The sequence below is a fragment of the Doryrhamphus excisus genome, chromosome 20, assembly GCF_030265055.1.
Source record: "Doryrhamphus excisus isolate RoL2022-K1 chromosome 20, RoL_Dexc_1.0, whole genome shotgun sequence".
In the NCBI taxonomy this organism is placed as follows: Eukaryota; Metazoa; Chordata; class Actinopteri; order Syngnathiformes; family Syngnathidae; genus Doryrhamphus; species Doryrhamphus excisus.
Genome location: NC_080485.1, coordinates 1,191,499 through 1,213,306, shown reverse-complemented (window position 1 = coordinate 1,213,306; position 21,808 = coordinate 1,191,499). Strand labels below are relative to the sequence as shown.

General features: G+C 44.1%; 2 protein-coding genes across 3 annotated transcripts in view; one reads left to right on the top strand and one right to left on the bottom strand.

The window, feature by feature from the left end:
* The window catches only part of LOC131107779 (testican-2-like), a 32,141-nt gene extending 15,197 nt beyond the window's left edge, over positions 1–16,944 (top strand). The window contains exons 3-11 of the mRNA XM_058058077.1: positions 3,578–3,623; positions 7,311–7,425; positions 7,540–7,645; positions 8,933–9,041; positions 9,124–9,249; positions 10,674–10,892; positions 12,086–12,148; positions 13,267–13,398; positions 16,233–16,944. Of these exons, the coding sequence (XP_057914060.1) occupies positions 3,578–3,623; positions 7,311–7,425; positions 7,540–7,645; positions 8,933–9,041; positions 9,124–9,249; positions 10,674–10,892; positions 12,086–12,148; positions 13,267–13,398; positions 16,233–16,369 (1,053 nt within the window). The 3' untranslated portion in view covers positions 16,370–16,944. The remainder of the gene's footprint in view (positions 1–3,577; positions 3,624–7,310; positions 7,426–7,539; positions 7,646–8,932; positions 9,042–9,123; positions 9,250–10,673; positions 10,893–12,085; positions 12,149–13,266; positions 13,399–16,232) is intronic.
* On the bottom strand, positions 6,379–21,608 carry LOC131107778 (peroxisomal leader peptide-processing protease-like). 2 transcript variants are annotated; one of them, XM_058058076.1, is made up of 5 exons: positions 19,963–21,608; positions 19,148–19,278; positions 18,896–19,081; positions 18,593–18,820; positions 6,379–7,809 (listed from the first exon to the last, which is right to left on the bottom strand). In XM_058058076.1, exons 1-4 carry the CDS (start codon positions 21,000–21,002, stop codon positions 18,618–18,620), a joined length of 1,560 nt encoding a protein of 519 aa, XP_057914059.1. In that variant the 5' UTR covers positions 21,003–21,608; the 3' UTR covers positions 6,379–7,809; positions 18,593–18,617. The 2 variants fall into 2 exon arrangements, with proteins under 2 accessions (XP_057914059.1, XP_057914058.1); XM_058058075.1 differs by lacking the exon at positions 6,379–7,809 and having other exon boundaries at positions 15,899–18,820.
* Positions 21,609–21,808: the final 200 nt, after the last annotated feature.

Sequence of the window (21,808 nt, the reverse complement as noted above, 5' to 3'; positions counted from 1 at the left end):
TAACGCTCGATTCCCTGTAAATGGCCGCAGAGCTTTTATTGGTGGCTGCAAATGGCGTCCGTGTGCGATGAATGTCGATATGAACGCGATTATGAGAAAAGGTCAGAGCGTCGAACCTTTATGAGTGTTATTACGCCGACGAGGCTGCTGAGCTGCGAGGCTGCGAGGCTGCTGTCACGGCGAGCGACGCCCCTGAGGAGCGTCGACGCTGAGCGCGTCCGACAGCTGACATTTGGCGAAGAAGCACCTGTCAGTCACGACAGACGAGCGTAGCGGGGCTTTCTTTTAAACCTGCTTTCTTTCATTCCTGCAAGCCTGGAAAAAACCATCACTGTGACAGAGTCTTACTCCTGACTCCGGCAGCAGTCTTTACTTGGGGGGGGGGGGGGCACGCAGGCTTCATGCAGACATACGGAGGACTGGGGGCTGTCAATCAGGCAGCCTTGTTGGGATGCGAGGGGAGAACCTCCATGCTTTGTTGAACAGGAGGAAGGTGCTGGACCTCCTCCTCTCGCAATCGGACGGACACCATCTCCTGATGGATGGGTCATGGTGGTCATGGTGGTCACCGTCAAACCTCGGGCGACCGAAGGAGAGTCAGTCAAGCAGTGCTAGCCACCCAGCCAAAAGCCCCGTTCTGTCAACTCATTCTCCAGGCGTCAGGGAACCAAGGCCTTCATTTCAATGCAGACCTGCCAACGTGTACAAAAATATAGTACTCCATTGTCTCCATATATGTCCTCCATCTTGCATTTCAAGTAGAGTCAGTCCAGATTTCTCTAGTATTTCAAAATGGGGGTCCTACCTTGGAGGTCCATTAAATAAAGAAAAATAAGGGGGCGGAGTCAGTGCAGGCCAACTAAACGGTGTGTCATGTTGAGTGTGGGCATCATGGCCCACTTGGATGGAAAACCAGTCCACTGGCACCACATGACAATTGGACTCTTAGATGCAGTGTGTCACTTCCATCCTAACCCCCAGAGAGTCCCCCCCCCCCCCCCAATACGCACACACACTCTGAAGGCAATTGATTTCCAGTCATGTCACTCCCTCCGACGGGACATTTTCCTCACCGGTCCTGGCAGGAGCACAAATCAGGATTAGTAAATAATTCAGGCGGGTGAGTCATCAATGGAGGAGACACGGGAGACGTGGGATTAACGGCCAGGTTGTAAACTCCTTTTTTTCCTTTTTTTTCCCCTCCCTTAGACAACAAACGCTGACAATCGGTCCCCAGCCTGAGCAGAGTACGGAGGGATTCCGCGAGTACACTCGGGGATTGTGTCGGAGATAAGGACGGCGTAGAAAAAAGCGTGCAGGCGGGGGATGTTTTGATGAAAATATTTACAGCATCAAACTGCGAGGGTCAGGCGAGACGAGACGGTCTCTGAGATGTTTGCGGCGGAATGTTTACAGCGATGATGAAGTCACTCATCCCACCGGTGTGACTCAACGGGCAGATTGGCTCACCAAAAGAACCGCTAATCGTCTTCGAGCGTGATCCATTTCTTTGGAAATGTCAGGGAATGTTGATGATTGTTGGTTTGGCATTAGCCGTTAGCCGTTTTAGCTTTATTAGCATTTATTTGGTAAGAATAGCAAAGGAAAGAGTAGACGCTCGTCTTTCATCAGGGAAAAAAAAGTTTGTTTCTACCTTTTTATTGTTCTTTAGTAATCAGCAGTAGAACATAGCTAAGTTTCAGGAAAATTTCAGTTCCTGACTAAAAAAAAAAAAAACAGAAAAAAACAGCTTTTTGTGAAAAGATACTTTAACTTTCACTTTACACAAACTGTTTGGCTTTGTGACGACGACAGTATACCAATAATACATTTTATTTATTTTAATACTTTTTATTTGTATAGCGCTTTTCAGAATACTCAAAGACGATTTACAGTAGAGAAAAAGAAATAAAAATAGAGTAGAGTAAAATCAGAGTAAAAGATGCATTAAAATACAATATCCATACATTCATTCAGAGCTAAAAACGAGGCTAAAAGCGGGGCCGGGCGCAGCAGTCAAGTATAAAAAATCACAACATAAACACAAAAATATCAATTTATTGACAAATAGAACACCATCAACTAGATAGAATTTGGGTTTAAAATTTCCCTAAATTACGTAAAACTTCTTCACGCTGCACTCCACCACGTTCTTCCACTTCCTCCTTGCTGTGGAGTGTTTTTACACGAAAAAAAATCCATGCTGAGCTCTTATAAAATGGACTTCTGCCACCTTGTGGCCACTTTTATATTCATCAGGTTTGCTTGTACAGTCGAGGAATCCCTCGCCATTTGGCGCTTCACTCAGGTTTTTCAAAGATGGATCCATTTTTGGTGGTTGAATACGGCCTAATGCTAATGCTAGCCAATAAAATCAGCATATTTAAGCTGATTTGAACACTTTGTTGATATATAGTATTGTACACTGGCCACTAGGTGTCAGGCATGTTACATTGATGAACCTATAGCCACCGCAGGAAGTACTGTACAGAAACAGGAAGTAAAAAAAATCTTATTTTCATGTATTATGTTGATAATATTGAGTCATAGGGACTAATAATGTTATGAAGTATATTTAGAAGGTTATGGACAAGTTTTCTGTGCTCTAATTACAGAAATATTTCATTACAAAGGAATAGTATTGATTGGTGGAACTTTACTTATCACTGTTGGGTCTGGAATCAATACCTGTGATAAATGAGGGATTAGTGGATCATGAAATCAATATAAATACCCTTTACTGTAAACTATTTAAATGATATTTTTAAATATTATATACAAGTTATAGAATCATGTGTGATAAAAGATGACTTTGGATCAACCTTTGCAATAAAAACATTTTTTTCAGCTGTTGTGGGCGGGAATCAAACAAGCTCAATGTAGGTTTCATGCTTCATGTACGTAATCCAGCCCTGTGATTGGCTGGCCACCGGTCCAGGGTGTACCCAGTCAGCTGGGATAGGCTCCAGCCTACCCTCATGGCCTTAGTGAGGATAAGCGGTATAGAAAATGGATGGAAGGATGGAGATACCTCACCCGCCTTTCCTTTCCCGGGAATGTGGCGCCACCAGCAGGAAGTATTTGGGTGCACCAGAGCATAAAATGATATTTCATGTGTTGCATTGTTGCAATATATGCGTGTGTGTGTGGCGTTCAATGTCCACCTTCCACTAATGTTGACTCTCTCTCTCTCTCTCTCTTCTGGCTGTCATTCCATCAGGAAGTGGAGGTCAGTTCTTATACGTGTTTGTGTGCATAGCCGCCATACCGTGTGTGGTGTTGTACGTCTTTATCACCGCATGTACTCCTAATGCCCCCCCCAGCCCCCCCCCCACCCCCACCTAAACCGACTCCGTGTCCTCATTAGCATATGTCTGCTCTTTAAAGACGTTTGTCAGCCTCATTTCCATACTGATGCACACTCCTTGCACAAACATCATCACGCCGGCCGGGCTGGATGCGAACATCATAATCAGGGTGCCGGGATGATGATGATGATGATGATGATGATGATGATGATGTGCAACAATGCCGCTTCCTTTTCTGGTTCTCATGCTTTTCTTTCTTCTCTCTGCAGGACGATTACGTCCGCAGTTGGGATGAGAACCAAGGCTCCAGTGACAGTAAGTCTTTTCCCTCCACTCCATCCCGTCATTCCCAATCAAGGAATGCCAGCACACAAATCCACGAACGTTTGTTCATTTCTTTGTCTTCATCCCAGCCTTAATTGAGTCGAGTTCCGTATGACATGGAAGGCGGCGGCGGCGGTGGGTTCGCTTTGCCGCTGAAATGAACACTGTGAACTATTAGCCATTAGCACGGTGTTAGCATGATGTCTGAGAGCTTCATCAAGGGATAATTAGGAATTATGAATGGAAAAAGACCAGAGAGGCAAGTCAAAGCATGGAGAAGTGGCTGGCGGCCATGGACATCATCATCATCATCTTCATCATCATCATCACAAATAGCCACATCTATGGACGCCTCAGTTACTCGTCTTTAGTTGCTAGGGGCGGGATTCCCGTTGTAAATAAATACGTACTATAACTTCTAGTAGTAGAATTCCCAGGAAAAGAAGATGTAGCATGAAGGGTCTTTATAAGTTGGACGTGCTGGCGACGGCAAAACCAATTAGTTGAAGACGGGGGTGCCCAACCAGCACAAAACCTTCAGCCGCAATGTTTACAAAATATTAGGATGTCCCGTATTGGTCCATATTGTCCAATTGTCTCAATTTCCGATATCAGCCGATATCGATATCTGATATGTTTATGTGATCTCTGCCGAGCTCTAATCAAGGTCGCTTCTGCCACCTTGTGGCCGTTCTTATGGTTGATGCATTAGTGGAGCGTTGCATCATCACCTCCATAAACGGGGCGTTCAGGCTGCTAAAAACGTTTAACTTGGTCTTTGCCCCGGCCACCAGCTTCACGGATCATCAAGGAATTTGGTGGAGACGTTTATCATGACAGGAAGCACGGGAAAGCTGCAAGAACCCGGGTTCCAAACCAAACAGGAAGTCCGAAGTGGACAAAGTAGTCTTCAACCAATGAAAACCAACCTAGTCAGCCTCAGGGGGCGTGGCCACAAACTCATAATTTTTCCGTTCTTTCGATATGGTGAAGGCCACTTCCTTCATGTCAGCTCCAACGTGATTGGCTGAGCGGATATGAAAGCATCGTTTTGGTGCGTGTAGACGAGGATGCCTGGTGGGCTGGCCTATGGTGGTCTGCACCCTAGAAGTTCTTCTAATCGAGCCAAGGACCAAACACCAAGAGGAGAAGCTAACCTCCATGACGTAAGAAGCCCCCCCCCCCTGCAGGCTTTAGTGTAAGCTAGCATTCAGGCGCCCCATTGGCTGAGGCCGAGGGAGGGAGGGGTCAAGAGGTCAGGCTCATTTGCACCAGCTTCTTGCTCCGGTCGAGTCCATTTATCAATCTCGTCGCCGGCTCGGCTCTGATTGAAGCACTTGGTCCGTGCTGGGGGGGCATGGGGGGGGGGGGGGGGGGGGGCAATCATTGGGGCTTGGAAGAACAAACACACACACACACATACATGCACACACACACATGTTTGCATGCAAGCACGTACACAACGTTGTCAGGTAGCTTTCTCTCTCTTTTTTGGAAACCACAGCTTATCTGAAGCGGGGGGTCGGGGGGGTCAGCTGGAACGTTGCAATCAATCAATCGGGCTCACGTTGCCGCAAGACGGCCAAAGATAAGAAGGATGCACGGCCCCCGCCTCCACGGAGCTCTTCATTTATCAGCATCTTACAGGAAGTCCAACATTGGTTAGCCGTCCACCCCCCCTACGAAGATGTTGGATGGGGCAGTCCTGACTATTATTTATATTTATATTTATAGTTATATATTATATCTAAATATCAGCTGCTTCGGTGGAATGTCCACTTAACCTCCACAAACTCCACATCAGTGGAGTGTTTTACCCCCCAAAGTCCAACAAGGTACCCAAGTTTCTCGTTTAAGAACCACTGGGGGAGGGGGGGGGGTATGTTAGCATTGGGGGAAGTTACCATTACCATTGGAAATGGATGGCACATATAAAGTCTTGGCCCCTTGTTGGTCCCTTGTTGGCCCCTGTCAGCCCCCTATTGGTCACTCGTTGGCCCCTTGTTGGCACCTTTTTGGCCCCTCGTTGGCCTCTAATTGGCACCTTGTTGGCCCCTCGTTGGCCTCTAATTGGCACCTTGTTGGCCCCTTGTTGGCCTCTAATTGGCACCTTGTTGGCCCCCTTCCTAATTTCATAGTTTTTGGCATGTTTGTCAAGCTTAAACATTTCAGATCATTAGGATCTGAACGGATGTAAGATGGTGGTAGGGTGGATGTAGGACGGATGTAGGGTGGAGGTAGGACAGATGTAAGAAGGATGCAGGACAGATATAAGACGGAGGTAGGACGGATGTAGGGTGGAGGTAGGGTGGAGGTAGGACAGATGTAAGAAGGATGTAGGACAGATATAAGACGGAGGTAGGACGGATGTAGGGTGGAGGTAGGACAGATGTAAGAAGGATGTAGGACAGATATAAGACGGAGGTAGGACGGATGTAGGGTGGAGGTAGGACAGATGTAAGAAGGATGTAGGACAGATATAAGACGGAGGTAGGGCGGATGTAAGACAGGTAGGGTGGATGTAAGACAGATGTAAGACGAAGGTAGGACGGCTGTAGGACGGATGTAGGACAGAGGTAGGGCGGATGTAAGACGGAGGTAGGGTGGAGGTAAGACGGAGGTAGGATGGATGTAGGACGGATGTAGGGTGGAGGTAGGACAGATGTAAGACAGATGTAGGACAGATATAAGACGGAGGTAGGATGGATGTAGGACAGAGGTAGGGTGGATGTAAGACGGAGGTAAGACGAGGTAAGACAGATGTAGGATGGATGTAGGACGGATGTAGGACGGAGGTAGGACAGATGTAAGAAGGATGTAGGACAGATATAAGACGGAGGTTGGGCGGATGTAAGACGGAGGTAGGACGGATGTAGGACAGAGGTAGGGCGGATGTAAGACGGAGGTAGGGCGGAGGTAAGACGGAGGTAGGATGGATGTAGGACGGATGTAAGACGGAGGTAGGATGGATGTAGGACGGATGTAGGGTGGAGGTAGGACAGATGTAAGACAGATGTAGGACAGATATAAGACGGAGGTAGGATGGATGTAGGACAGAGGTAGGGTGGATGTAAGACGGAGGTAAGACGAGGTAAGACAGATGTAGGATGGATGTAGGGCGGATGTAGGACGGATGTAGGACGGATGTAGGACGGATGTAGGACGTATGTAGGGCGGATGTAAGACAGAGGTAGGGCAGATGTAAGACGAGGTAAGACAGAGGTAGGACGTATGTAGGACGTATGTAGGATGGATGTAGGACGTATGTAGGGCGGATGTAGGACGTATGTAGGACGTATGTAGGACGTATGTAGGACGTATGTAGGACGGAAGACGCACGTCAGCAGCAACGAACCAAAGACAAAAGTCGTGAAGGCAGCAACGCTGACGGTCTCGAGGCGAACGCCAGATTGAGCTGCAAATCACAGCCCAGCCCAGAAACGACTGCTGGACCGCCGAGAGCCTGTTGCTATAGAAACGTCACGGTTGCAGGCGCCGCTTTAATCCGTGGAAGCCTGTTAAGTTAACACGAGCCCGTGGCGGGGAGCGGATGTCTGTGGTGGGATGCGGCGTGATGGATGTTTACTGGTGCTCTCATTCCTGGCGTGGCGTGGCGTGGCATGGCATGGCTTGGCTTGGCACCAAAGTCACGCTGGTGTTGTTGGGTGTGATTCCTAGACGTGGACACCACCAAGGATCCCTGCCAGAAGGTGAAGTGCAGCGCCCATAAGGTGTGCATCGCCCAGGGCTACCAGAGGGCCGTGTGCATCAACCGGAAGAAGCTGGAGCACAGGTGAGCCAACACGAGACACCCGGAGAGTCATTTCCTGTCAGTTTGGTGGCTGACGTGTGTGTGTGTGTGTTTGTGTGTTTGTGTGCGTGTTCATGTGTGTGTGTGGTCTGGCAGACTCAAGCAACCTGCCCTCAGGTCGTCCAACGGCGACTGCCAGCCGTGTCCCATCTCCTCTACGGGGCCCGTGTGCGGATCCGATGGACACAACTACGCCTCCAAGGTACGCCCGTACACGAATACGCTGACTTTGTATTACCTTCCTCGTATGTATTTACCTTAACTCAATAAGACAAGATCAGTACTGGTTTCAGTGGTGGACTCGTCATGGTGGTCCACAGTGAGGCCATCTTGGATGGAATACAAGTCGTTCAACAAACAGCAAAGCTGGAATGTTACAAGAAAAAATAAATCATTCACAAGAAAAAGAAAGTCAATTATAAGTCACAATTCCATAATTGTATTTTTGGAATTTTATTTTCTCCTGTCATTTTACAACAAAAAGTTAGAGTAAAATTATGATTTAATGAGGAAAAGTGGAATTTTACCACAGTTAAAATTTTATGTTAGGTGGAAAAATGTCATTTTACAAGCTCAAAATGTTTAATAATAATAATAAACATCAAACTATAAGAAAAAAATACTTTTATTGCAATTTAATATTGCAAGAGAAAATATCTTAAAATTAGTATTTTCTCTTTTGTAATTGTAAAAGTCATCATTTTACCAAAATTAAATAAAAATAATAAAAATTTTCCCAGATTTAAAATGTAAATTCCACAAGAAAAAAAAAATGGAATTTTTCCACAGTTAAGTTTTAATGTTAGGTAGAAAAAAAATAATTTTACAAGACCAAAACGTTAATAATAATAGTAAACATCAAACTACAAGAAAAAAATACTTTTATGGCATGAATTTAATATTGCAAGAGGAAATATCCTAAAATTAGTATTTTCTCTTTTGTAATTTTACAGGATAAAGTCATCATTTTACCAGAATAAAATAAGAATAAACCATTTTTCCTCGATTAAAATTAGAAAAAAAGTAGAATTTTCCAAGCATTGAGGTTTAATGTTAGGTTAAAAAAAAGTCATTTCCCAAGCCCCAAATTTTCATTTAAATAAAACAAAAACAAAAACGGGACTAAATTTGTCCTGTTGCAGGAAAAAAAATATTATTCTGAAATCCATTTTTAATATGATTAATATTCGAAGAAAATATGCCCCAAGTGGATGAGGAACACCGTGGGAACTTTCTCACGGGGCAACAAACATGTAGAATGTGGGGGGGGGGGGGTGCGTACGTTATTGATTTCTACTCGCTGACCTTGTGCAGGTGAAGGCTGGATTGGACGTCGGCCCAATCAGTCGTTCAGTCGCCCCCTCATGAATATTTCAATGGCGTCGCTACAATAAGTCATCCCGCTTCACCTTCCCGCGCCCTTGCCCACGTTGTGTGTGTGTGTGTGTGTGTGTGTGTGTGTGTGTTGTGTGTGTTGTGTGTGGTGCAGTGCAAGCTGGAGCAGCAGGCGTGTCTGACGGGCAAGGAGCTGACCCTCAAGTGTTCGGGTCTCTGTCCGTGTTCCACCTCGGCGCCCGCCGCCAAGGACGGCAAACGCGGTAAGGAGCGTCTGGATTGAAGACGATGAACACGATGTTGCGCACGCCGCCTTCCCGGTCTCACTGTGACGCCCGCCCCCAGAGACCTGCACTGGACAGGACCTGGCTGACCTGGGCGAGCGTCTCCGGGACTGGTTCCAGCTCCTGCAGAGCAACGCCAAGCAGAACAACAGCGGCGGCAAGCATGGAGCCAAAAACGCCCCGTCAGGTGGCTGCTGCTGATACTACTACTACTAGTACTACTACTACTACTGCTACTATTATTACTGCTACTGCTACTACTGCTACTACTGTCTGCATGTCTCGTCGCTTGTTGCTAGGCAGAATTAATGGCTCAAATTCATAACTGTCATTTACTTTTTCATAGGCGTAAAATGCAAAACTAGTAGTTTTAAGAGTAAAGTATGGAAGCCTGTTTCCACCACTGACATAAAGAGTCCACATTATGAGATAAAAGGTCATAATTATGAGATAAAAATCATAATTATGAAACATAAAGTCAAAATTGAGACAAAAAGTCAAATTCATGAGATAAAAAGTCAAGTTTATGAGATGAATTATGACATAAAAGACATAATTGTAAGATACAAAGTTGAAGTTATGACAAAAGAAAGTCAATTATGAGATAAAAGGTCATAATTATGAGATAAAAATCATAATTATGAAACATAAAGTCAAAATTGAGACAAAAAGTCAAATTCATGAGATAAAAAGTCAAGTTTATGAGCTGAATTAAGACATAAAAGTCATAATTGTAAGATACAAAGTTGAAGTTGACAATAGAAAAAATCAATTATGAGATAAAAAGTCATAATTATGAGATAAAAAGTCAAAATTGAGACAAAAAGTCAAATTTACGTGATAAAAAGTCAAGTTTATGAGCTGAATTATGACATAAAAGTCATAATTGTAAGATACAAAGTTGAAGTTATGACAAGAGAAAAAGTCAATTATGAGATAAAAAGTCATAATTATGAGATAAAAAGTCAAAATTGAGACAAAAAATCTAATTCATGTGATAAAAGTCAGGTTTATGAGCTGAATTATGACATAAAAGTCATAATTGTAAGATACAAAGTTGAAGTTATGACAAGAGAAAAAGTCAATTATGACATAAAAGTCATAATTGTAAGATACAAAGTTGAAGTTATGACAAGAGGAAAAAGTCAATTATGAGATAAGTCATTGAGATACAAAGTCAAATTCATGACATAAAAAGTTAAAATTATTAAACAAAAAGTCAAAAATGACAACATAATTATAAGGAAAAAGCTGAAATTGAGACAGAATTATGACTAAAAATGTTGAAATGTTGCCATAATTCCATAATTATTGCCATAATTATTAAAGATAAAAACCTAAAATGACGAGAAAAAGTCACATTTCTAACATAAGTCGTAATGATGACATAAATCGTTGTAATAACTTTTATGAGAATGAAGTCGGAATATGACAATAATTATCATAGAATATGCCATAAATGCCATAGATGTTATGGCTGATTTCCAGCGTTAGCATCTTTATCTTTGTCCTCCAAAGCAAAAGAAGGTCTTGATGGTCCAGCCGGCTGATACGAGCGTGTGTGTGTGTGTGTGTGTGCGTGCGCGTGCACGTGCACGTGTGCATGTTCAGTGCTGGACAGGAGCCTGGTGGCCAGCTGCAAGGACTCCATCGGCTGGATGTTCTCCAAGCTGGACACCAACGGAGACCTGTACCTGGACCAGGCCGAGCTGGCCGCCATCAACCTGGACAAGTACGAGATCTGCATCCGCCCCTTCTTCAACTCCTGCGACTCCTACAAGGACGGCAAGGTGTCCACGGCCGAGTGGTGCCTGTGCTTCTGGAGAGAGAGTGAGTGGCCGCCTTCACACGTCAAGGATGGAGGATGGTGGCATCTGGACGGCGTGGTGGTTTCCTCCTCCTTGTCTCCATTTATCATCTCCTCCTCCTCCTGGTCTCCATACCATATATCATCCTGCGCTTCCCCTGGGGTGGAAATGAGGAGCATCATCTCGGCTTGCTGGCAGCCTTGTTCTCCCAAAGCTCTCAGAGATCCATCAGCAGCTGCTGGGACTCGCTTCTAAGCTCCTGTCACTTCGATAGAATATTCTGCTTCCTCGCCTTCGCCCGGCAACACAAGACGCTGCTCACTTGTTGCTAGGCAGAATTGCTGGAGCTCATGTTTGATTTCGGTCGCTAAGAAATATACCACCATAGATCATAGGCTTAGAATAATAGGAACAATATTTGTCATCAATTAAAAATATGAAGTACATTTACTATGTTAGGAGGATAAAGTTGGAATAGGAAAAAAACATCTGAATTTTAGGAGGGAGAAAAAACGTTTTGGTGAATAAATATGGCAAGTATTAATATGGCAAATATGGCAAGAAAATAAGTCAGCATTTTTCTGAATTATTTGATTTTTATTAAGATAATTAAAATAGTTTGATATAAAATGATATTCACCATATTTATTATATACAGTGTGTATGAATATAAATATGTATAATATAGAATATATAGATATAGATATAATATATATAAATATAATTAGAAGGAAAAATCCTGACATTAAGTTTCCACTAGAATACTAGAGTACTAGAAAATAAAGTTTACCTAGAAAAACTAAATAATCAAAAAAAAAAAAAGAAAAATACTATCATATTACTAATATAAAATACTAATATATGAAAATGACAATGATGAGAGAATAAAATGCTTCATTATTAAGATTCAGAAATAAAATGGTAATAGAAAACAAAACAAGTACAACTAAAATGAAGAACTAGTATTAACGAATTGTAAAATTACAATTGTCATTTTCGGAGAAAAGCAAGCAGCAGAAATAATAACAAACCAATGTAGTACATTTCCAAGCATAATATGGTAATATTCCAAGACAATATTTCATAAAAAGGGATAAAATTACAGGAAAACATCGTCAGTACTCTAAAAAGTACAGTAAATAAAGAAGTAGAGATAGGTAGATACTTGGTAGATGGTCTGCTGGGTGAGTCCATGCGTCCTGTGTTTGCCCCCAGAGCCCCCCTGCCTGACGGAGCTGGAGAGGATCCAAGTGTTGGACGGCGGGAAGAGAAAGTTTGGTGAGTACGTTTTACGTTGGAAAAATATTAATACCTAAAAGGATCGAATCCCTCTTTATTGGCTGAGGGTTCTAATGGAGCAGATCCCCGACAGAGACCAGGATTAGGTCTGGATCGGGTTTATGGATTAGGATTGGACACGGTGGCGGTACCAGCCGCCCAGAGTGTGTGTAAATGTGTGTGTAAGTGGCCACGTGAGTATGTGTGTATTTGGACGTATTTAGGATGTATTTGTACACGCTGCAGTTTTTAGCTGGCTGACTGGGCTCTGAGTCAGGATTCTGCAAGGACACAGGGATGGGGGCGTGGGGGGGCAGACTGCCAGACCCGCTTTCAGTTTTGAAACGTAGCAGCCAATTTTTTCATTCATATTTGTCTTATTGGCTTGCATGAATATAATAAAGAATAAGCACCAAATTAGGAGGACTTCCACTGAAAGGTATTGGATGTTTACGTGTTGCTTCAAGTGGACAAACACAGTGCTAGCTAAAGCTAAGCTAAAGCTAAAGCTAAAGCATATATGACCAACAGGCGACATAGTACTTCAAGTCAGTACTTAATGTGCAAATAGTGGTGTAGTAATCTGACCAGGCTGAAGCTCCTTCTGCCCCCTGGTGGCCGTTTTCAAACCTCCATATTGCTCTGTAGTGAAACGCATGAGTGGAGAGTTGACACATCGCTTTTTTTTGCCTCTCACCCCCTCCCAAAAAAACTAATAAACGTATGGATACATTGTTGGGATCGGGCGTTTGGGATGATAAAAACATAGAACTCCGCCTTTGGTGTTGAAACAGAGTATTTAGAGGGATGAGTAGTAGTAGTACTAGTAGAAATAGTGTCATTTTACTGGAAAATTGTGTTAATATTTGGACGAAAATTACATCAACTGGAGGATGTCTGGCGGGATACGTTGTGGTCGTCAACCAGCATTTGTTTCTACACACAGAACAACACACACACACACACCTCCCAGTGTGATGCATATGCAGCATATGTTGCAATAACCCATGAATAGAAATATGTACATATGGAACATGATTGTCATGAATATGTAAATATGTATCTCAATATGTACGTGTGTGTGTGTGTGTGTGTGTGTGTGTGTGTGTGTGCGTCAGGTCGCTTCATCCCCAACTGCGACGAGGACGGCTTCTACAGGAAGCTGCAGTGTGACAGGGGAGAGTGTTGGTGCGTGGACCAATACGGTGGAGAAGTGGCCGGCTCCAGGATTCGTGGCAAACCGGATTGCGGTGAGTTTCGTCAATCAACCCCCCCATCCACACGCCCCCCCCAATCTGACTCGTGCTCAATCGTGGGCTCATTTGCATGGTAAAGCTTGTCAGCGAGAGGAAAGTCCTCCCGGGATAAATGACTTCCCTGCTTAGACGGAATCGGCCCCTGATAAGAACTGTTCCCGCCACGGGAACAAATTGAAGTCGGGACAAAGTCAAACTTTGCTCCCTCGTTCCGCCGTCCTTCTGCCTGCGATAGCGACGTTTCTCATTAGCCAAACTTCTTCAAAGTTGACCGGAGGACGAGGCTGGAGAGAATGGAATGCAATAACGGACGCGACTGCGGACGCCGTCTCATGACATCCGCTAAAACGCCACCGGCGGCGACCATACGCCAGACCGGTCTACCGGAAACGACCAGGCCAAGTTATTACAAGACTTTGACAAAAAATACAATGAAAAAAATCATTGAATCTCCGCTAGGTTACACAATGCTGCACTCAATAAAGGCTCACTCTGTTCATGCCCTTGTTCTATGGAGCAAACGTACCAAGGTGCTGAAAGCAACGCAGAGTGAACACCCTCACTCGCTCATCATCATCATCATCATCATCATCATCCCAGGCCCACCAGACATTTTTTTTCTGAATGACAAATCTTGTCATGTAATCTTGATGCAGCCCTAATATTTCCATACATCATACATCCCATAATTCATATTCACAAACATGATATTACTATTCCACTACTGCAAGATTGGTTTCCTAAAATATGATGAAAAAACACGTACCTCCACAAAAATAGTTTTATATTACATGATATATTTCTTCCCTTGTGGCGTTTAACAATTCATGAAGCAATAATATAGTATTAAAATCATAATTACAATATCATATACTGTATATTCCCATTTCCTATTCAACAACATGATCATACATTATGTACATACAGTATATGATGTACTGTAGAAGGTATTCCACGGCATGGCGTTGTTTTCTAATATAAAAATGGCCAACAATAAACAAAAACATGCATCCATAAAGATATACCGTATACTGTAATATCAGTATGTACTGTAGTAATGCAGTCATAAGGATATACAGTATACTGTATCATAAGTATGTACTAATGTAGTCAAACAGTACTGTATCATACAGTAGTAATGCATCCATAAAAACATACAGTATACTGTACTATCAGTGTGTACTGCATCCATAAGGATATACAGTATACTGTACTATCAGTGTGTACTGCATCCATAAGGATATACAGTATACTGTACTATCAGTATGTACTGCATTCATAAAGATATACAGTATACTGTATCATAAGTATGCACTAATGTAGTCAAACAGTACTGTATCATACAGTAGTAATGCATCCATAAGGATATACAGTATACTGTATTATCGGTAGGTTCTGTATGTAGTAATGCGTCCATAAGGATATACAGTATACTGTATCATCAGTATGTACTGTAGTAATGCAGTCATAAAGATATACAGTATACTGTATCATCAGTATGTACTGTATGTAGTAATGCATCCATAAGGATATACAGTATACTGTATCATAAGTATGTACTAATGTAGTCAAACAGTATTGTATCATACAGTAGTAATGTATCCATAAAAACATACAGTATACTGTACTATCTGTATGTACTGCATCCATAAAGATATACAGTATACTGTACTATCTGTATGTACTGCATCCATAAAGATATACAGTATACTGTACTATCTGTATGTACTGCATCCATAAAGATATACAGTATACTGTACTATCTGTATGTACTGCATCCATAAGGATATACAGTATACTGTACTATCAGTGTGTACTGCATCCATAAGGATATACAGTATACTGTACTATCTGTGTGTACTGCATCCATAAGGATATACAGTATACTGTACTATCAGTGTGTACTGCATCCATAAAGATATACAATATACTGTACTATCAGTGTGTACTGCATCCATAAAAACATACAGTATACTGTACTATCAGTGTGTACTGCATCCATAAGGATATACAGTATACTATACTATCAGTGTGTACTGCATCCATAAGGATATACAGTATACTGTATCATAAGTATGTACTAATGTAGTCAAACAGTACTGTATCATACAGTAGTACTGCATCCATAAGGATATACAGTATACTGTACTATCAGTGTGTACTGCATCCATAAGGATATACAGTATACTGTACTATCAGTGTGTACTGCATCCATAAGGATATACACTATACTGTACTATCAGTGTGTACTGCATCCATAAGGATATACAGTATACTGTACTATCAGTGTGTACTGCATCCATAAGGATATACAATATACTGTACTATCAGTGTGTACTGCATCCATAAGGATATACAGTATACTGTACTATCAGTGTGTACTGCATCCATAAGGATATACAGTATACTGTACTATCAGTGTGTACTGCATCCATAAGGATATACAGTATACTGTACTATCAGTGTGTACTGCATCCATAAGGATATACAATATACTGTACTATCAGTATGTACTGCATCCATAAGGATATACAGTATACTGTACTATCAGTGTGTACTGCATCCATAAGGATATACAGTATACTGTACTATCAGTGTGTACTGCATCCATAAGGATATACAGTATACTGTACTATCTGTATGTACTGCATCCATAAGGATATACAGTATACTGTACTATCAGTATGTACTGCATCCATAAGGATATACAGTATACTGTACTATCAGTATGTACTGCATCCATAAGGATATACAGTATACTGTACCACGTGTTCGTGGATCGTATCCGATCAGCAGGCGTACCTAATGTCGCGTCCCTCCGTTGGCAGACGACGAAGCGGCCTATTCCGGCGACTCCGGCAGCGCGGTGGGATGGGAAGACGAGGAGGAGAAAGGAGGCGAGGAGACGGCGGAGGAGGCGGAGGAGGAGGAGGGCGAGGTGGATGACGAGGGTTACATCTGGTAAGAGGAGCCACGCCTCTCTCCGACCGCATCCCCATCTTCCAAACACGCAAACAAAGAAGATCCTGCCAGGAAGGTCTCAAGGAGGCGACGTGTCCAAGGAGGAGAGGAGACCAAGGTAGCAGGGATGTAGTGGAAGGGAACATATCACCCATGTCGTTCATTTGTGGATCTTTCTTCTATTCTCTCGTACGTCCTTTGACCTCTTTGAGCTGTTCTCTCGCTGGCTTCATGGAGACTTTCGGCAGCAAGTAGTTCCAAACCATCTCTCCTTTCCCGACTTAGATTAGGTTTTAGGATGCAGAGGACCCGGGAACGCACCCTTTTGGACTCCGCCGTCCTCGCCTCGTGCGCTTCAGCTCATGTGTGGCAGTCGTGCCCGTCTCATTCTTGACTTGGAAAAGTTCCTCACGCGTCACGCTAGCCTGTAAATACTAATTACTCGACCGTGTGTACCGGGACACGCCCCTCCACCGAGGCCTCCGTGGGCGAGCCAGACCCTGTTCTTAGGTGGCAAGTGTGCATCGTGTCATCATGTGGATGGGTTGTTGTGTTTAATAAAAAGTGATAAACATGGTACCTTCCAGGCTCTCTGTGTGCCGTTTTCACACCTTCGGGCTCCACGGCGGGCGAGTGGTTAGCGCGCAGACCTCACAGCTAGGAGACCAGGGTTCAATTCCACCCTCGGCTATCTCTGTGTGGAGTTTGCATGTTCTCCCCGTGCATGCGTGGGTTTTCTCCGGGTACTCCGATTTACATTCCAAAAACATGCTAGGTTAATTAGCCACTCCAAATTGTCCATAGGTATGAATATGAGTGTGAATGGTTGTTTGTCTATATGTGCCCCGTGATTGGCTGGCCACCAGTCCAGGGTGGACCCCGCCTTTTGCCCGAAGACAGCTGGGATAGGCTCCATCACCCACACGACAGTATCACTCGGATACTGTGAACATCCAGCAGCAACACAACATTTTGGCATGACTACTATTTTGATGAAAAATATACCGAGCCAGGGCTGCACAGCAGCCGGGTGGTTAGCACACAGGCTTCACAGCTAGGAGACCCGAGTTCGATTCCACCCTCGGCCATCTCTGTGTGGAGTTTGCATGTTCTCCCCGTGCATGCGTGGGTTTTCTCCGGGTACTCCGGTTTCCTCCCACATTCCAAAAACATGCTAGGTTAATTAGCCACTCCAAATTGTCCATAGGTATGAATATGAGTGTGAATGGTTGTTTGTCTACGTATATGTGCCCTGTGATTGGCTGGCCACCAGTCCAGGGTGGACCCCGCCTCTCGCCCGAAGACAGCTGGGATAGGCTCCAGCACCCCCCGCGACCCTCGTGAGGAAAAAGCAGTAGAAAATGAATGAATGCTGGGAAAAAAACTTGTCCATCCGTGCCGTGAGCGTGTAGTAACGTGCAGGCACATCCATGGTAACATTTGAAGTATTAGCATAACTTCCTTCTTGGGTGCATGTAGCAATATTGTTTGGATATTGTATTTTAATGCATCTTTTACTCAGTTTTTTACTCAACTCTATTTTTTATTTCATTTTATCTACTGTAAAGCGTCTTTGAGTACTCTGAAAAGCACTATACAAATAAAAATGTATTATTATTATTATTATTATAAGGAACGCTACAGCTAGCATCAAGGGTGTCGACCTGCAGGGTACTGTAATAATAATAATAATAATAATACATTTTATTTGTATAGCGCTTTTCAAGATACTCAAAGACACTTTACAAAAGAATGAAGTTGAATAGAGCAAGTAAACCGAATAAAAGACACACCGAAATACAACATTCATTGGTTAGTACACAGTTAAAAAAGCGGGGCTGTACAGTATGTTCAGGTGTACTGTACAGTATGTTCAGGTGTACTGTACAGTATGTTCAGGTGTACTGTACAGTATGTTCAGGTGTACTGTACAGTATGTTCAGGCGTACTGTACAGTATGCATGCTCAGGTGGTCACAGTTGTTATTTTAAAAGTGTTAACCCCGAAGGTGCGACGATGGATGAAACATCGAGCGCGTTGGCTGTGGATGACGCAACCTAACAGATGTCTGGCGGATCTCAACGCCGCCGCCCAACGGGACCAATCACTAGCGGCAACCTGTCAGCCAATTACTCGCTGACGCTTTTACAGCTCAGCGAAAAAAAACCCAAACTTGTGGCAACTTTATAAGCCAGAAGTCCAAACTTCTTCCTTTTGAGCATCCTACCTTCGTCGGTCCGACGCAGCGCCGCCTACAGTTTACTCTGCGCGTGTTGCAGCCTCCACACCCTTCTGACTTCTTCCTCTGTGGTGTCCAGCGCTTTAAACGCCGCCACGTCGCCCTGCTGATGAAACCGGCGTAACATTCCCTGCAGGACGGTGACCGGGATGCAGAAGTTGAGGTGCGGGTAGGTGACGTCGGCGGCCGTGTCTCTCGTGTTGCTGGATACGATGCCTTCAAAAACAAGCCGTCGTGTTAACCTTCGTTTCGGAAAAAAAAAAAACCCGACGCGGCGACTCCGTTTCTCACCGAGCAACTCGCCGGAGGATGCCCGCACCACAGCGCCCCCGCTGGCCCCGGCTTGCACTGCACACGTGGTCTGAAGCATGACGGGCTGATGGTGGAGGCTGATGACCTTGGAGAGGATGCCGCATGTCCAGGACGGGCCGCACCTGCGACCCAAGCCGCCGTAACCCACCACCAGCAGACTTTCACCTGTGAGGGAACACCTGAACGTCAATGAGCGGTCCAGCGGGTCTTGAAACGGACGTGAACTTGAACCTGGGTGGAACTTCTGAGCCATTCGAGGGACTTTGGCGTCCGGGATGGGTTCTCTCAACTGGACCACGGCGACGTCGTAGGAAGACGATGCTTTTGTGGAAAAGATGACATCACCTACACTATGGAGGACTCTGTAGCAACAACACAAAACATCCCTCATTTACCGCTGATCAAACTGTGATGAGTGCTTTTCGTAAATGGAATATTTATAATCATAATGATTACTATTATGTACTATTATTCATAGTTAGAGCATAGAAACCACCTTCTAAATTCATTTTTTAATGATTACATCCCTCTAGACATGAAATACACCCCTACAGTCACCTTTATACTCCTAGCCAATATTGTACACATAATATGAGGAAATAAGACATTAAATAAGACATAATATAAGCTCACAAATATTAGCATTGGTAGAGTTTCTTGTTACTTTAACTTCCTGTTTTGTACAGTACTAGTACAGTACACCTAGTGACATGTGTGGAATACTACATGCCATCATAACATATTTGAATGCGTCTTCTGAATGCCATTTATTTGTACTTTATTTCACCTAGTCGCTGTGGCGATTTCGTAATCAAGAAAAAGCCGAAAGAAACAAACAAAAATTATTCAATCATAAAACAGTAACAAAAAAATGTGGCTCACTTTTCTTATACTAAAATGTTAGAATATTACTTTGAAGACTGTCTGTACACTTAATAAAGGTTTTATGATGGTGACAGTTTGACCCTGGAACAGACTACTCAGTCAGGGAATAACTGGAGGCCGGTCTTAGAGGTTATAAGTATATCGAAGATATGTATGGTTACCTGTCCCTGTGGTGGAACTTCATTGCGACGGCGGACTTCCCGTTGACTACGTGTCGGCAGGTCAGAACCAGGTCAGAGGTCACAAGCACCCCCGAGCCCCACTGCTGCCCGCTGTCCACCAAGCACACGAGCGTGTACGGACCAGTGGTGGACTCCGGAGTCGGGAGGACCTCGGCGGGATGAAGGCATGCATCTCGGAGCGGATCTTGAGCGTCAGCGCATCGGATCATGTTCCTGAAGATCAGCTGGACTGAGCAGACGAGCGTGAGGCTGATCCACTCGTTGGCCTTCCAGCCAAACGGCGACACGATCATCCCGATGAGGCGCAGGCGGCCCGAGTCTTTCAGCGCAAACAGGCCGCCGCCTTCTGTGCCTGGTACGCAGCGGGCGTCTGTGAGGATGACGGCGTTGTCCTCTCCTGCGAGGTTGCTGATGATGCCTCTGCTGATGGTGCTGATGAAGAGGTCCACGCACAGAGAACCGAACGGCGACCCGCATGCCAGGACTGGTGAGCCTTTCTGAAGGCATGAGCTCTTCTCCCAGGAGGCGGCACTCGGATTTAGGTGCTTGCCAGTCTTGAGTACGGCGAACCAGCTGAGGTAGTCGGCGTCTTGGATCAGCTCATTGTCCTCGTCGCTATGGAAACGCCACCTGTCAGCCTCCTGGAAAACCGCCTGGAAAGCCTGTTTGAACTCCAAGCAGTTGACCAGCATTTGCAACTCAGCTTCATATTGCTGTGTTGTGCCTCTGGTAGGTGGACACGCTTGGTTCAGTCTGCATGGATTAGCCTCCAGGCGACGCCTCCCCGGAAACGTAAGGCTGATTTGAAGTGTTTCCCGGAAGTCGTGACGAAACAGACACCGGTGTTTTACATGTGAGGGCTTTTCGTCGGCAATGAACCGAAAAAACGGGAGGCCGGTGCATATTACCGCTCCGGGTTGAATGAGAATACCACTAAAGCTTACGTGTACTTTGGTGGAAAAAGCTTCCGTTAAAGTCACAACACAGCAACACCTCTCCGCGTCTTTTACCTCCATCATGCTAGCAGCATAGCGCCTGAACTTTGCCCGTGTTGACGGCGATGTTTAACTTCTAAACGTCCAGATGTAAGTAACGTCTATATTTTTGTAATTATACAAGCACTGATGTTTTAAAGCAAACTCGTTAATAACATGTTGCCACGGCTGTTAGAAATAATAAAGGAATGTTTTCTCTCCCTGTTGTGCGATTACTTCCTGGTTTCATCCCATTGGCTCGAGGGACACTTACCGGCTTTACGATTGGATAGAAGAGCCAATGGGCTTCACAAAGGCGGGACTTCCGTTGCGTTGCATCTACCTTGGCTTGACCATTACCTTGGTTGTAATACACTGGACGATGTAAGAAAAAATATATACTATATATTGGTTTTAAAAAGCTTACTGGTACATTACAGAAACGTTTCCGTCAAGGCGACCTCCTTTACATCCACGATGCAAGACGAGCAGCGGAGCAGGTGAACTTTGCCCAAGTCGATATCAATGTTTAACTACTGCAAGTTTAAATATAACCTTTAGAGGCAGACACCAGTAGAGATATAATCACTTTCATTGTAAAGTCGACTGGATGTGAACATTTTTAACACGAATGTTTGAAGAAAAACAAGAAGATTTTCCCCATTAAGACAACTTCCTGGTGTCGCCTCATTGGCTTACAAGACACTTCCCCGCTCTTGTGATTGGTTAGAAAACGCCAATAGGAACTAAGAAGGCGGGACTTCTGTTTGTTTTCTAGAAAATTAATGAATGATTATTAGATTTTGGTGTGATTTTGTAATAGTAATACCAAAATATCAGAGACAAAAGAT